General features: G+C 40.1%; 2 protein-coding genes across 8 annotated transcripts in view; one reads left to right on the forward strand and one right to left on the reverse strand.

Annotated features, from left to right (window-relative positions):
• The window catches only part of FNBP1 (formin binding protein 1), a 147,864-nt gene that overhangs the window by 43,086 nt on the left and 87,820 nt on the right, over positions 1–16,958 (forward strand). For all 7 annotated transcript variants that reach the window (XM_068553616.1, XM_068553614.1, XM_068553615.1 and 4 more), the window contains exon 2: positions 5,114–5,229. In XM_068553616.1, the coding sequence (XP_068409717.1) occupies positions 5,114–5,229 (116 nt within the window). The remainder of the gene's footprint in view (positions 1–5,113; positions 5,230–16,958) is intronic.
• Positions 8,504–9,359, reverse strand: LOC137770696 (transcription factor BTF3). Its single transcript, XM_068553530.1, has one exon. It carries the CDS (start codon positions 9,246–9,248, stop codon positions 8,760–8,762), a length of 489 nt encoding a protein of 162 aa, XP_068409631.1. The 5' UTR covers positions 9,249–9,359; the 3' UTR covers positions 8,504–8,759.

Here is a 16,958-nt window from a genome sequence, read left to right on the forward strand (position 1 = left end):
AGTTGTTAAAAAAAAAAATCGGTTTTATTTTTAAATGTCCTTGATGAAACAGTAAAGATTATTAATTTTATTAAATCTCAACCTTTGAATATACATCATACATCTTTTTAATAGTGTGTGTGACAAGACAGACAGGAAGTATGCTTAAACCAAAATACTTAAGTGATTGTTTTGAGCTGGTCTAGCTGCTTTTATCATAGGACACCGTTTTTACTTCAAAGAACGATCGACAGACAAACTCTTGGGCATTTGGCAGACATTTTCTCAAAAATGAATGAAGTGAGCCTGTCACCTCAAGGAAACAACTGACAACATTTGTTGCCAATGATAAAATTCCAGCTTTTAAGTGGAAATTAGAATTTTGGAAAATGTGTACATGGCACTGTGAGCTTGACAGTTTCCAAATATTTAAAGACTCATCAGATAAGATAGGTAGTGAAATAAACATGGAATTTTAAAATATTTTATACTGAAATGTGTCAACACTTGGAAGATCTGCATATATCAGTGAAATAATATTTTCCAAATGACCAATGCATAATGCAGTCATGCGTAGGTAAAAGATCCATTCAAAGTGCAAAATAGACTAGTGCATTTTATTGTAACCAGTATGAAAAATTCATTGCCATGGTTTCAGATTTCACATTGCAGCTAGCCTTTAAGAAACTACTATTTGTTGAGTTTGGGTGTGGTGTCAAATAAGAACATCTGCAATTACCTAGGAAAGGCATTGAAATACTCCTCCATTTTCTAACTACGTATCTGTGTGAAGTTGTATTTTTTTTTTTAATTTTTTATTTATTTATTTTATTTATGGCTGTGTTGGGTCTTCGTTTCTGTGCGAGGGCTTTCTCTAGTTGTGGCAAGCGGGGGCCACTCTTCATCGCGGTGCGCGGGCCTCTCACTATCGCGGCCTCTCTTGTTGCGGAGCACAGGCTGCAGACGCGCAGGCTCAGTAGCTGTGGCTCACGGGCCCAGTTGCTCCGCGGCATGTGGGATCTTCCCAGACCAGGGCTTGAACCCGTGTCCCCTGCATTGGCAGGCAGATTCTCAACCACTGCGCCACCAGGGAAGCCCCGAAGTTGTATTTTTTGATGTACTTCCACCAAAGTAAAGACTCATAACAGACTAAATGTAAAAGAATATGAGAATCCAGCTGTCTTCTATTAAACCAGACATTAAAGAGATTTACAGAAATGTAAAACAGTGCCATTCTTCTCATTTTGTTTTGTTTTGGAAAGTAAAGTTCCTAAAAATAAAAAAAAAAATTAAAAAAAAAATATGCTAGTTACATTAATATGTAATGGATTTATTATTGTCTTTTTAAGTGAATTGATAGGTATTTTAAAAATCTTTTAGTTTTTAATTTCTGATAGAGTAAATATTGATAGCTATAAACCATGTAAACAAAAGCTCTTTGGGGTCCTCAACGATTTGTTTTTAAATTTATTTATTTATTTATTTATGGCTGTGTTGGGTCTTCGTTGCTGTGCGCGGTCTCTAGTTGCGGTGAGTGAGGGCTACTCTTTGTTGTGTTGCGCGGGCTTCTCATTGTGGTGGCCTCTCTTGTTGCGGAGCACGGGCTCTAGACACACGGGCTTCAGTAGTTGTGGCTTGTGGGTTCAGTAGTTGTGGTATGTGGGCTCTAGAGCACAGGCTCACTAGTTGTGGCACACGGGCTTAGTTGCCCTGCGGCATGTGGGATCTTCCCGGACCAGGGCTCGAACCCGTGTCCCCTGCATTGGCAGGCGAATTCTTAACCACTGCGCCACCAGGGAAGAAGCCCTCCTCAACGATTTTTAAGAGGGCAAAGGAGTTTTCAAAACTGTCATCATGTGACATTAAACAGGAAGGGATGCATTTCTCTCTCTCTCTTTCTCTCCCTCTCCATCCCTCCCTCCCTCCCTGTCTTTAATTGAGGTATAATTCACAGATAATGGAAAGGACTCATTTTTGATAATGGTACCATCCCCAAAGTAGCAAAGGCTATTTTTAAAAACACCACCTAAAATATTTGCTTACAAAAGAGTCTTTTTAAGATTTGGAGTTTTTTTTCCATTAAGTTTTCCACATTTTAGTCAAGAATGTAAGTGGGTTGATTAGTTTTTCATCTGTTTTGAATTTTCTCATAGCTGCTGTCAAGAAAGTCCATGTTGTGGCCATCCATGTGACAGCAGCAGTAGACCCTGGCGTCACTGGAGATGTTTTAATGTAGCATAAAAAAGAACTATGCTATATTCACAAGCAAGTACTAGTTTATTTGTTACTGAGTCAGGTTTTTTATTATTAAGATCTTCTATCTCACTTGGACCCTGTTATTTTAGTAAGTGCTTTATTATAGCTTGCAGAATGTTCTTGAATGCAGATAACTTTATTGAAAACATATTGTTGGTTTGAGGCCCGTAATTTTTAAGGTGGACTCAATTCAAATGTAGATTTTTTAAAAAAGTGTTTTGATCTCAAAAGCTGTTGCTTTATATTATACATATTAGGGCTAAAAAGAATTGCAAAGTAATATAATAAGGAAAAATATGAACTTAGGTTGTTAGCAGGACAAGGGTGAAATCTAAGAGCAGACTATCTTAGTAAGTCTTCAAGGAAACATCTATAAACATCTATAGATGTTTATAACATCTATAAACATCTATAACTGCTAAAAACAGTAAGGCTCTGGAGATAGGAAATTATACAGAGAGAGGGCTCTCAAATGGAGGGAGGTGTGTGAAAAGGAATTTTAAATAAATAAGGTCAATATGAAACTATATTAACAAAGGGTTACCGATTAGCAGAGAGCTTTAAAGAAGCCTTCTCTAAATAACTAGGAATGATTGTAATCATTACTTGAACTGTTTGTATATTTGCGCTCTCAAGTAGTTTAAAGAGATCTACAGTCTTGTTTACACTATAAATTTGCCTGACAACCCTTGACCTTATAGGTAACATAAATAAATAACATTCTTGAGCAGTGTTTCTTGAAATGAAATCTCAGAGTTTGTGGAATATGTTATTGAGGACCAAGAATCAATGAAAATCTTAAATATTGGTCTCTGATTTTTTATGAGAATATTAGAAATTATTAGGTATAAAGGTAAACATTGTACAGTGATTACTTTCAATTAGAAAATATTCTTGTAAAAGAAAGCCTGAACTTCTTAAGCTGAGGTTTCTCAAACTGTTCTGTGGGCCTGGGCGGGAGTAAGGTTGAGGAAATTATTTTTCTTCAGAAGAGGGTTTCTCTTGTGGATCTTGCTTGCAGAATCTTAGTTCCCCGACCAGGGATGGAACCCATGCCCCCTGCAGTGGAAGCGCAGAGTCCTAAGCAGTGGACCGCCAGGGAATTCCCAGGGTTTCTCAAGTTTGAGAAAAAAGTGTCTTGACTCTGCCACCCTCCTGCTCCAGGTCAAGTATATGGAACGTTTTCTCATGTTACAGTTTGCTCTGCTTTGAATGGAAAATAGAATCAAAGCACAATGATAGATTTAAAATTGAAGACGCTGGATCTAAAAAATAAGCTGAAGGACAATGCCGAGTGTATATTGTAAGATTGTACATGCCTGGGACAGGGTTACATGGTGGCTTTGTGTGTTTGTATTTGACTTGGCACTTTTCCATTTTACATGATCCTCACGACCGATTTCTCAAATTAGGCGGGGATTCTATCTTCATCTTGTAGGCGGATGACTAAAACCTTGAGATGTTCTGTGGCCTTTCTCTGCGAAGTCCCAGAGCTGGGGCTAGAACCTCATCCGCTATTGCTGTTACCTCTTATGAGCAGACTTTCACCTTTGCAAATTCCTCTTCCCCAATGTTGTGCTAACACCCTCTTCACCTTCGTAGGTCTTTCCGGGCTCTCCTCCCTGGGCTTGGCCCTCTTTATGAATTCAGTGCAGAGCTGCAGCCGACTCTGGGGTTCTGATCCTTGGCTATTGTTTCAGATCTACCAGCTCCCTGGCCTCCGTCCTTGAGCCCTGAATACATCTGTGTTTCCAACTCTCTTCTGGACATGTCAGTTCCTGACTCCACATGTCACTTCACCCCAAACTGCTGCCCCTCCGCCTGTGTACTCACAGGAAGCAGAACCAAGGAGTCGCCCTAGAATCCTCCCCTCTCCTGCACATCCCTTCCAGCCTCCCCATCCGATCAGTCACGAAGACTAGCTGATTCTTTGTTCATGGTCTATAAAATCCTCCCCTCTGCTCCCAGTTTCTCTGCTTTGGACTACTGAACAGTCCCCTGACATCCAGCTCCTGGTGATGCTAAACATATCTCTGGTTGTGCCACTCCGTTTGCGAGCCCTTCAGTGGCTCACTTGTGCCCACCAGGGAGTCTAGACACCTTAACTCGGCATTCAAGGCCCTGGGTGATCAGGCCGGGACCCTGTAGTTCCGTCACCCACCACCGCTCACTCCCTTGCGCCCTACCCCCACCTTGAGCTCCAGCAGGACCGGTCCCCCTGATTCCTGGGCCTCTCCCTGCCTTTGCATTACGGGTGGCTGGAATACCTACCCGCTCTCTTCCGGACTAGGAATCTTGAGGCAGCCTGTACATCGTGGCTATAATTCTCTTCTTTCTTGTTCCCCAGCCCCAAGCACCATTCCTGGCAAATAGAGTAGGCTTGATGCATGGTTGAATGTTGGAATGAAGTCCGCATGAGTCATTTGTTTGAAGAAAGCAGTATTTTGTAACTCTTCTCCCTGCCATTTCCTTGTCCCAAATTTCAGTGAGCTTATCCTGAATGCTAACTCAGAGATAACAGTTAAGGTGCTAATAGTGTGACTGAGTTGACACGGGAGTGTGTTTCATCTCTCAGTTTTTGATATCTGCAGAAGACACTTTGCTTTGCACTAGGACATTAAATACATCCAAACACCATGTTTCTAACAGGAATACGGGACGTGAACAGAGAGGTCAGAGTTCAATATCTCAGGCAGTTTTCAAACCAAATTTGGTAATGTTGATTTAAAATTGCTCAGCGAAAAAGCACCCGAGTACAATCATGGAAAATGTTAGAACTGCTTTCTACGTACTGATTTATTGTTGAGAGAATTGTTCACTGAAGTTACGTTAATCACAGAGAAAGATTACAAGCTCTCCCTTTCTTTTTTATTAACAGGATCAATTTGACAACTTAGAAAAACACACACAGTGGGGAATTGATATTCTTGAGAAATACATCAAATTTGTAAAGGAAAGGACAGAGATTGAACTCAGCTATGCAAAGCAACTCAGGTAAGTTGATATTGAGAAAGTTTGTTAACTGCAGAATGGATGTAAAGATAATTTATATCCTCATTTTATACTGTAAATGTATAATCCTTTAAATATTTATTTTCCCCTTTCATGTAAGCTTATATTTCAGTAGAAACAATTTTTTTTTTAATATTGAAAATTATTTTTTAGAGGACAGTAAACATAAAAACCAAGTTATTGCTTTTAGGCTCTGTTTCTTTTTTTTTAATTTTTAAATTTAATTTTATTTATTTTTTTATACAGCAGGTTCTTATTAGTCATCAATTTTATACACAGCAGTGTATACATGTCAATCCCAATCGCCCAATTCAGCACACCACCATCCCCACCCCCCCCGTGGCTTTCCCCCCTTGGTGTCCATACATTTGTTCTCTACATCTGTGTCTCAATTTCTGTGCTGCAAAACGGTTCATCTGTACCATTTTTCTAGGTTCCACATACATGCGTTAATATACGATATTTGTTTTTCGCTTTCTGACTTCACTCTGTATGACAGTCTCTAGATCCACCCACATTTCAACAAATGACTCAATTTCGTTCCTTTTTATGGCTGAGTAATATTCCATTGTATATATGTACCACATCTTCTTTATCCATTCATCTGTCGATGGGCATTTAGGTTGCTTCCATGACCTGGCTATTGTAAATAGTGCTGCAATGAACATTGGGGTGCATGTGTCTCTTTGAATTATGGTTTTCTCTGGGTATATGCCCAGTAGTGGGATTGCTGGATCATATGGTAATTCTATTTTTAGTTTTTTAAGGAACCTCCATACTTTTCTCCATAAGGGCTGTATCAATTTATATTCCCACCAACAGTGCAAGAGGGTTCCCTTTTCTCCACACCCTCTCCAGCGTTTGTTGTTTGTAGATTTTCTGATGATGCCCATTCTAACTGGTATGAGGTGATACCTCATTGTAGTTTTGATTTGCATTTCTCTAATAATTAGTGATGTTGAGCAGCTTTTCATGTGCTTCTTGGCCATCTGTATGTCTTCTTTGGAGAAATGTCCATTTAGGTTTTCTGCCCATTTTTGGATTGGGTTGTTTGTTTCTTTAATATTGAGCTGCATGAGCTGTTTATATATTTTGGAGATTAATCCTTTGTCCGTTGATTCGTTTGCAAATACTTTCTCCCATTCTGAGGGTTGTCTTTTCATCTTGTTTATGGTTTCCTTTGCTGTGCAAAAGCTTTTAAGTTTCATTAGGTCTCATTTGTTTATTTTTGTTTTTATTTCCATTACTCTAGGAGGTGGATCAAAAAAGATCTTGCTGTGATTTATGTCAAGAGTGTTCTTCCTATGTTTTCCTCTAAGAGTTTTATAGTGTCTGGTCTTACATTTAGGTCTCAAATCCATTTTGAGTTTATTTTTGTGTATGGTGTTAGGGAGTGTTCTAATTTCATTCTTTTACATGTAGCTGTCCAGTTTTCCCAGCACCACTTATTGAAGAGACTGTCTTGTCTCCATTGTATATCCTTGCCTCCTTTGTCATAGATTAGTTGACCGTAGGTGTGTGGGTTTATCTCTGGGCTTTCTATCTTGTTCCATTGATCTATGTTTCTGTTTTTGTGCCAGTACCATATTGTCTTGATTACTGTAGCTTTGTAGTATAATCTGAAGTCAGGGAGTCTGATTCTTCCAGCTCCGTTTTTTTCCCTCAAGACTGCTTTGGCTATTCGGGGTCTTTTGTGTCTCCATACACATTTTAAGATTTTTTGTTCTAGTTCTGTAAAAAATGCCATTGGTAATTTGATAGGGGTTGTCTTGAATCTGTAGATTGCTTTGGGTAGTATAGTCATTTTCACAGTATTGATTCTTCCAATCCAAGAACATGGTATATCTCTCCATCTGTTGGTATCATCTTTAATTTCTTTCATCAGTATATTATAGTTTTCTGCATACAGGTCTTTTGTCTCCCTAGGTAGGTTTATTCCTAGGTATTTTATTCTTTTTGTTGCAATAGTAAATGGGAGTGTTTCCTTAATTTCTCTTTCAGATTTTTCGTCATTAGTGGATAGGAATGCAAAAGATTTCTGTGCATTAATTTTGTACCCTGCTACTTTACCAAATTCATTGATTAGCTCTAGTAGTTTTCTGGTGGCATTTTTAGGATTCTCTATGTATAGTATCATGTCATCTGCAAACAGTGACAGTTTTACTTCTTCTTTTCCAATTTGTATTCCTTTTATTTCTTTTTCTTCTCTGATTGCCATGGCTAGGAGTTCCAAAACTATGTTGAATAATAGTGGTGAGGGTGGACATCCTTGTCTCGTTCCTGATCTTAGAGGAAATGCTTTCAGTTTTTCACCATTGAGAATGTTGTTTGCTGTGGGTTTGTCGTCTATGGCCTTTATTATGTTGAGGTAGGTTCCCTCTATGCTCACTTTCTGGAGAGTTTTTATCATAAATGGGTGTTGAATTTTGTCAAAAGCTTTTTCTGCATCTATTGAGATGATCATATGGTTTTGATTCTTCAATTTGTTAATATGGTGTATCACATTGATTGATTTGCCTATATTGAAGAATCCTTGCATCCCTGGGATAAATCCCACTTGATCATGGTATATGATCCTTTTAATGTGTTGTTGGATTCTGTTTGCTAGTATTTTGTTGAGGATTTTTGCATCTATATTCATGAGTGATATTGGTCTGTAATTTTCTTTTTTTGTAGTATCTTTGTCTGGTTTTGGTATCAGGGTGATGGTGACCTCATAGAATGAGTTTGGGAGTGTTCCTTCCTCTGCAATTTTTTGGAAGAGTTTGAGAAGGATCGATGTTAGCTCTTCTCTAAATGTTTGATAGAATTCACCTGTGAAGCCATCTGGTCCTGGACTTTTGTTTGTTGGAAGATTTTTAATCACAGGTTCAATTTCATTCCTTGTGATTGGTCTGTTCATATTTTCTATTTCTTCCTGGTTTAGTCTTGGAAGGTTATACCTTTCTAAGAATTTGTCCATTTCTTCCAGGTTGTCCATTTTATTGGCATAGAGTTGCTCATAGTAGTCTCTTAGGATGCTTTGTATTTCTGCGGTGTCTGCTGTAACTTCTCCTTTTTCATTTCTAATTTTATTGATTTGAGTCCTCTCCCTCTTTTTCTTTTTTTTTTTTTGATACTTACACTGTCATTTTAAATCTTTAATCAGATTCCATCCATGATTATCAGTCATATTACATGCCATGATTAGCTTTCTATAAACAATTTTGCTTTCTGTGTACAAATCAGTATCAATGAAATAAAATATAAAACCGTATACTAAGCAAAGAACTTTATTAATCTTTGTTTCAAACTTTATTCCCAGGCTTCCTCAGCTTAATTAGCTGCAAAGAATGAATTGTATATAAGCAAAAACTGAAAAGAGCTGCAGTGTCCAGGGGCTTGGGCTTAAAAATATTAGAGATGTAGATTTTATCAGATCCATAAACAAAATTTTAAAAAGCAGTCATAATATAAAATAGCAGCTCCCAGTAACTTCTTCAAGATTTATCTTCTTCAGAAGTTGACTCAATTCAGTTTGCTTCATTCTTGGAAGCCTCATCAAAATTCTCCACAAGATCTGGAACTTCATCATCATCATCCTCTCCAGTAGCAAGTGGTGCTTTTCCATCCACAGATTGTTTGGGCAGAGCTTCAGCCAGTCTCCTTAAACTGGTCAGACTGTCTGCGCCAAGCTGGTTTAAGATGCTGGGCAGCATTTCTGTCAGCTGCTTTGTCTCAGCATGGCCTGTAATGGTGAAAGTGTTTGCTGCCAGAGATGCCTGAACTTTAGGGTTGTTAAAGTGGATCACTGTTCCTTGGTTTGTGAACATATTCACCTCTTCAATACCAGAGATATTGTTTACCCCTAACTTCTTTAAAGAGAACTGAAGTTTTTTGTCGTCTGCTGTGGCTGTTCTATGAACCACCTTCTTCTTTCTGCGAGCAGTTCCTTTCCCACCAATGCGCACTTGTGCCTGCAGTTTGGCGAGTTTCTCCTGGTTCATGATAGTTTCTTTCATCTTGTTGGAGCGGAAATGGGGCCGCGCGGGGGACTAGGGTTGGCGCTCGGGGGGGTCTCGGGCAGACCAGCTGAGATAAGGCGCACACACGCGGGGACGCAGGATGGCAGCTAGAGCTCCCTCTTTTTCTTGATGAGTCTGGCTATTGGTTTATCAATTTTGTTTGTCTTCTCAAAGAACGAGCTTTTAGTTTTATTGATCTTTGCTGTTGTTTTCTTTGTTTCTATTTCATTTATTTCTGCTCTGATCTTTATGATTTCTTTCCTTCTGCTAACTGTGGGTTTTGTTTGTTCTTCTTTCTCCAGTTCCTTTAGGTGTGAGGTTAGATTGTTTATTTGAGATTTTTCTTGTTTCTTGAGGTAGGCTTGTATAGCTATACACTTCCCCCTTAGAACTGCTTTTGCTGCATCCCACAGGTTTTGGATCGTCGTGTTTTCATTGTCATTTGTCTCTAGGTATTTTTTGATTTCTTCAGTGATCTCTTGATTATTTAGTAACGTATTGTTTAGCCTCCATGTGTTTGTGTTTTTTACGTTTTTTCCCCTGCAATTCATTTCTAATCTCATAGAGTTGTGGTCAGAAAAGATGCTTGATATGATTTCAATTTTCTTAAATTTACTGAGGCTTGATTTGTGACCCAAGATGTGATCTATCCTGGAGAATATTCCGTGTGCACTTGAGAAGAAAGTGTAATCTGCTGTTTTTGGATGGAATGTCCTATAAATATCAACTAAATCTATCTGGTCTATTGTGTCATTTAAAGCTTCTGTTTCCTTATTTATTTTCATTTTGGATGATCTGTCCATTGGTGTGAGTGAGGTGTTAAAGTCCCCCACTATTATTGTGTTACTGTCGATTTCCTCTTTTAGAGCTGTTAGCAGTTGCCTTATGTATTGAGGTGCTCCTATGTTGGGTGCATATATATTTATAATTGTTATATCTTCTTCTTGGGTTGATCCCTTCATCATTATGTAGTGTCCTTCCTTGTCTCTTGTAACATTCTTTATTTTAAAGTCTATTTTATCTGATATGAGTATAGCTACTCCAGCTTTCTTTTGATTTCCATTTGCATGGAATATCTTTTTCTATCCCCTCACTTTCAGTCTGTATGTGTCCCTAGGTCTGAAGTGGGTCTCTTGTAGACAGCATATATATGGGTCTTGTTTCTGTATCCATTCAGCAAGCCTGTGTCTTTTGGTTGGAGCATTTAATCCATTCACGTTTAAGGTAATTATCGATATGTATGTTCCTATGACCATTTTCTTAATTGTTTTGGGTTTGTTTTTGTAGGTCCTTTTCTTCTCTTGTGTTTCCCACTTAGAGAAGTTCCTTTAGCGTTTGTTGTAGAACTGGTTTGGTGGTGCTGATTTCTTTTAGCTTTTGCTTGTCTGTAAAGCTTTTGATTTCCCCATCAAATCTAATTGAGATCCTTGCCGGGTAGAGTAATCTTGGTTGTAGGTTCTTCCCTTTCATCACTTTAAGTATATCATGCCACTCGCTTCTGGCTTGTAGAGTTTCTGCTGAGAAATCAGCTGTTAACCTTATGGGAGTTCCCTTGTATGTTATTTGTCGTTTTTCCCTTGCTGCTTTCAATAATTTTTCTTTGTCTTTAATTTTTGCCAATTTGATTACTATGTGTCTCGGCGTGTTTCTCCTTGGGTTTATCCTGTATGGGACTCTCTGCGCTTCCTGGACTTGGGTGGCTGTTTCCTTTCCCATGTTAAGGAAGTTTTCGACTATAATCTCTTCAAATATTTTCTCTGGTCCTTTCTCTCTCTCTTCTCCTTCTGGGACCCCTATAATGCGAATGTTGTTGTGTTTAATGTTGTCCCAGAGGTCTCTTAGGCTGTCTTTATTTCTTTTCATTCTCTTTTCTTTAGTCTGTTCTGCAGCAGTGAATTCCACCATTCTGTCTTCCAGGTCACTTATCCGTTCTTCTGCCTCAGTTATTCTGCTGTTGAGTCCTTCTAGTGTAGTTTTCATTTCAGTTATTGTATTGGTCATCTCTGTGTGTTTGTTCTTTAATTCTTCTAGGTCTTTGTTAATCATTTCTTGCATCTTCTCGTTCTTTGCCTCCATTCTTTTTCCGAAGTCCTGGATCATCTTCACTATCGTTATTCTGAATTCTTTTTCTGGAAGGTTGCCTATGTCCACTTCATTTAGTTGTTTTTCTGGGGTTTTATCTTGTTCCTTAATCTGGTACATTGCCCTCTGCCTTTTCATCTTGTCTGTCTTTCTGTGAATGTGGTTTTTGTTTCACAGGCTGCAGGATTGTAGTTCTTCTTGCTTCTGCTGTCTGCCCTCTAGGCTCTGTTTCTTAAAAGGATTCTGCTGAATTTTGGAGCACCTTTTTTTTTTTCCCCAGAAAACTTTTTTGAGATATAATATATATACAGAAAAGTGCACAGATCATAAATGTAAAGCCCCAGAAATTTTCATAGTGAATACCACTATGTGACCAGCACCCAGGCCAAGAAACAGGAAATTACCAGCCTCAGAGGCCCTCCATCGCCCCAGCCCTTTCCAGTTCATCCCCCTCTCCTCATGGTTGACCACTTTCCTGATCTCTGACAGCTTGGATTAGTCTTGCTTACTTTTGAACCTTATGCAAATGTAATCATTTATTATGCACTGTTTGTATTTGGCTTCCTTTGTTCCTCATTACGTCTATGAGATTCATTTGTGTTGTTGCATGTGGTGGTGATTTTCTTTTGATTGCTGTTTAGTATTTTGGTATATGGATGTATCACAGTTTGTCCAGTCTACTGTCACTAGGCTATTGCTTGTTTCCAATTTGGGGATATAAAGTATATACCCAGGAGTGGAATTCCTGGGTCATAGGCTTTGTGTATGTTTAGCTTTCGTAGATGGAGTCAAACAATTTTCCAGACAGTTTGTCTGATTCACGATCCCTCCAGCAGTGTGTGAGAGGTCCTGTGGAGGCCTTTCTTATAACAATTCAACAATGATGAAATTATCCAAGAAAGTTGTGTTTTCATATAAAATGTTTAAAAGTGGCTGGTAGAACTAAGCTTGAACTTGAAGTGGCAAAATCTTTAATGATTTCTTTCGTTAAAAAATTTAATTATTTAATTATTTATTTATTTTTGGCTGCGTTGGGTCTTTGTTGCGGTGTGCGGGCTTCTCATTGCAGTGTCTTCTCTTGTTGAGGAGCACAGGCTATAGGCACACGGGCTCTAGAGCACAGTTGCTCTGCGGCATGTGGGATCTTCCCAGACCAGGGCTCGAACCTGTGTCCCCTGCATTGGCAGGTGGATTCTTAACCACTGTGCTACCAGGGAAGTCCCTTTAATGATTTCTTGTTTGGCTGGTTTGCACAGACTGTGAAATGTCTAGATGACTTTTGGTTTAGAAATATTTCATTTTAATCCAAAGAGCATCTGGATGAGGTGTATGTCATGTATCTTTGAAAGAATGTGGCTTCACAGAGGGCTGTTGTTGTGGTTTGTAAATAAGCACCTAAGTGGTAGTACATATGGTATACTTTTACGGATGATAAGTTTTGTTTCCGTTGAGTAAATGAAATGTAAAACAGATTGCTCAATGAAATAATTTGTATAAATAATTTTATTTAATGTATTTAATAATAAATTTATTTAAGAATAATTTAATAATAAATAAATTATTCTTAAATTTGCTTAATAAGAATTTAATAAGTAAATTTGTTTTTATAAATAACTTTTATTCCAGATGAATTTCTGGTGCCCTGTATGTGTATCAGCCTCATTAGCACTTTAAGGCTTTTAAAACTGAAAGTGTGAATGGAGAATGAGCTGCTTTGCTGATTATTTAAACATTGCGCTGTCATAAAATGTTGTCTTTCATGTGGAAATGGGTTACCTAACAGCTTTAGGCAAAGTAAGGTCTCACCTAATGGATTTCCCTATATTTGTTGTATTCTTTTTCTCTTAGCCTAGTCTCTTCTTTCCTGGTGCCTTATCCACTGTCTTGTTTTGCTTTGGAGGTTTGTCATGGGATGTCATTAAGTCGGTTCTCAGCAAATTTCTCCATCAGTTCTATGTCATGAAGGGAAGGTGCTTTCTTTGTTTCCCTCTGGGAAGTACCTGGCTCCCTGCCCTTTCTCATCCCCCTCTATGAGGGAAGTGATGATTTAGGTAACAAAATTGGAGGCTATTGGAAAAGACTCCAAATCCCAATAATAGGTTTGGGATAATATTTAATAGCTCTCCATCGACCATTTTACCCTGTTCTGGATCATGTTTCATGACTTGAAATAGAGTAGCGGTATTACTGCTCTGATGGTAATCTCTTAGGAAGTCCTTTTCCTGAGATTTAAATGTTAACATTTGTTTCATCACATCCCTGCAAAGTATCTAAATTTGTGCTTATTGGGAGAAGTTGATAAAAAAAGATTATGAGTAATTGAAGACAATTCAAGACAATTACTAATCCTTTGGAGGTGTCTTCTAATTCTTTGGACTGAGATCTGGGCAGGGCCCTTGATGCTGATGAGTAATCATACTATCTGCCCTTTGTTGATTTGCTTTCCCACTTGCCTGTGTCTTTCATAGCTTCTCTTTCCACAAACCCCCACACCTCCCTTCCCATCCTCACCACTTGCTTCCTACTTCACTGAGAAAATTGAAGCAGATAGAGGAAAACACCCTCAGACTCTCAGGCCCTGTGACCCATCTGTCAGCATCTGTTTCCACACCTCGATGCCCCCTCCTCTGATGCTCCTGGCTGAATCCAAGCCCTCCTCTTGCACACTAGATCTTCCCCCATCTCTCCGACTCCGGAGCTCTGTTCCCATTAGTTTTCCTCTGTCTCCTATGTTATCAAGGCTTTACTTTCTACTGGATTATTCCCATGGTCACAAGAATGTACCACTGTCTCCCATCATTAAAAAACAAACAAGAAAACAAAACTTTTCTTGAGCTCACTTCCCCCACCAGCTGCCACCATTTCTTTGCCTTCCTTTGCAGCAAACCTTCCCAACAATGTCTCTCCAGTTCCCCTCCTCTCTCTATTAAGCTCACCTGCACCTCTGCACCAGAATGGCTCCTCGGGGCACCAGTGACCTTCATCCTGTCCCACCCAGTCGCCCGTCTTCAGTCCTCACCACCCTTGACCCCTCAGCATCTTTGAAGGGGTGGATGCTCCCTCCTCGAAACACTTTCCTCACTTGGCATCTGAAACCCCAGTCTCTTGGCTTCCTTTCTATCTCACCAGAAGCTCTTCGGAAGCTCTGCTCAACCCCCTTCGCGGTTCCTCCTCTCCTTCTGCCACTTCACTCCGATGTGCCCCGGCACCCAGTTCTCTGTCACCTTCCCTTCTCTATTTATACTCTCCTGGTGATGGCTTTAAGTACGATCTTTACGGCAACAGATATGTCTTCAAGCTTGACCTCTGTCCTGAACTCCAGAAACAGGTTACTCAGAATCTCCATGTGGATGTCTGAAACAGAATATCCACTCAAAATCTGCATTTCCGGGGCTTCCCTGGTGGTGCAGTGGTTGGGAGCCCGCCTGCCAATGCAGGGGACATGGTTCGAGCCCTGGTCCAGGAAGATCCCACATGCCGTGGAGCAGTTGGGCCTGTGCGCCACAACTACTGAGCCTGCGTGCCACAATTACTGAAGCCCACGCGCCTAGAGCCTGTGATCCACAACAAGAGAAGCCACCGCAATGAGAAGCCCGCGCACCGCAACGAAGAGTAGCCCCCACTCACCGCAACTAGAGAAAGCCCACACGCAGCAACGAAGACCCAACGCAGCCAAAAACAAACAAAAAAACCCCAGCAAAATCTGCATCTCCGCAGCCCGGCTCCCCCCAACTCCCCGGCTCGGCTGGAGGGCAGCTGCATCCTTCCTTGCTTGGGTCAAAAACTGCAGAGTCATCTTTGGCTTTTGTCTTTCTCCCACACTCCCCCGCCCCCATCGGGAAGTCCTGGTACCTCTGCTTTCCAGATTGATCCAGGATCCCTGCCCTTCTCAGCACCTCCACTGCTGGCATTGTGGTCCAAGTCCCCATCACCTCTTACCTGGCTTATTATGAGTCTTGTAGCTGGTTTCTTATTCCTCCCTTGTTTCCTACTGTCCGTCTTTTCCACAAGACAGCCAGATCACAGTACTCCTCATTCAAAACACCAGCGTCTCCCCATTTCCCTCGAAGTAAATCGAAAATCCTTACGGTGGATGTCCTACAAAGCCCTACATGAACGGGTCTCTCTACCTCTCAGACATTATCTCTTTCTCTCTCTCCCTTCGTATCTCTGCTCTAACAGAATTGGCCTCCTTGCTGTATCTTGTACGTGCCAGGCATGCTCTCACCCCGGGATGCTGCATTAGCCTTTCATATAGATGTCACCTAGAGGTTCATCCCCCAGGATCCACGTGGCCAACTCCCTCACCTCCTTCAAGTCTTTGCTCAAATGTCACCTGCTCAGTAAGGGCCTCCCTGCCTCCCTGCTGGACTTTTTGGTTTTTCCAAAGCACTGATAACTTTCTAACATTATGTAATTTTCTTATATATTGTGTTGTTCATTGTCTTCTGCTCCCTCCCTGCTAGAATATAAGCCTCTCAAGGGCAGGGCTCTTTGCGTTGTGTTCACTAATGAATCCCTGTAGTATGGAACAGTGCATAAAATAGGTGCTTAGTAAATAGTTGTAGAAAGAGTGAATCAACAGGGAACAGGTCTACAATATTTGGTCAGCACTGCTTCAAGGAGAATTATGTGTTTGCACAGGCCTATGGGAGCTGATGAGGGTTTAAAAACAAACAGAACAACTAATAATGTGTCAACAGAGTTAGGGGGTGGGGGGACTCTAGTGAACAGACACAGGAAGTGCCTGAGCCTGAGGGACTCACCTTCTCACTATGGAAAAAAGACTGCATGCAAATAAGCAAGGCAGTAAATCACTTAAAGATAGCATTTATCACCCCGAATAAGTAAAACCAGTGATGCATTAGAGCATGATGGCGGGGCAAGGCTTACTTAGCCTGACTGGCCAGGGAAATCCATTGCTTGAGAACTGACAGACAAGGAGAAAGCAGGCCTGCAAAGATCTGAGAGCAGTTCTTCCAGGCCAAGTAATCAGCGAGTGCAAAGGTCCTGAGGTGGGGACATGTTCAAGGAATGGAAAGACCAGTGTGACTGGAGCATATTCAACAAAGACTTGCTTAAAACATCAATATGATGTTGAAAAACCATCATGATCTCTTTGGGGAGTTGTCTGTCGTTAAATAATTTCTTGTCTGCATTAGAGGAAAAAAAACTCTAACTTATTTTAGACATGGAAGATGATAATTAGGGCTTTGATTTCTGTAGGTCAGTGGTTAACAAACTACGGGCCATGGCCATGGCCAAACCCATCACTGCCTGGTTTTATAAATAAAGTTTTATTGGAATACAGGTGCATCCATTCATTTATGTATTGTCCATGGCTGCTTTTGCAGCCCCATGACCATGAGGCTGCAAGTCTAAAATATTAACAAGTCTAAAATATTTACTGTCTGGCCCTTTATAAATTTGCTTTTATATATAAGCATATACACATATATGTGCTTATATATAAGTTTGCTGACCCCTGCTATAGTTAATATCCATTCAAGGCAGCGTAGGGTCAAATTCTTAATATAATCTTTTTTTTTAAAAAAAGATTTATTTATTATATTTATTTTTGGCTGCATCGGGTCTTAGTTGCAGCACGCAGGATCTTCGTTGAGA

This window comes from Eschrichtius robustus, chromosome 10 (assembly GCF_028021215.1).
Source record: "Eschrichtius robustus isolate mEscRob2 chromosome 10, mEscRob2.pri, whole genome shotgun sequence".
In the NCBI taxonomy this organism is placed as follows: Eukaryota; Metazoa; Chordata; class Mammalia; order Artiodactyla; family Eschrichtiidae; genus Eschrichtius; species Eschrichtius robustus.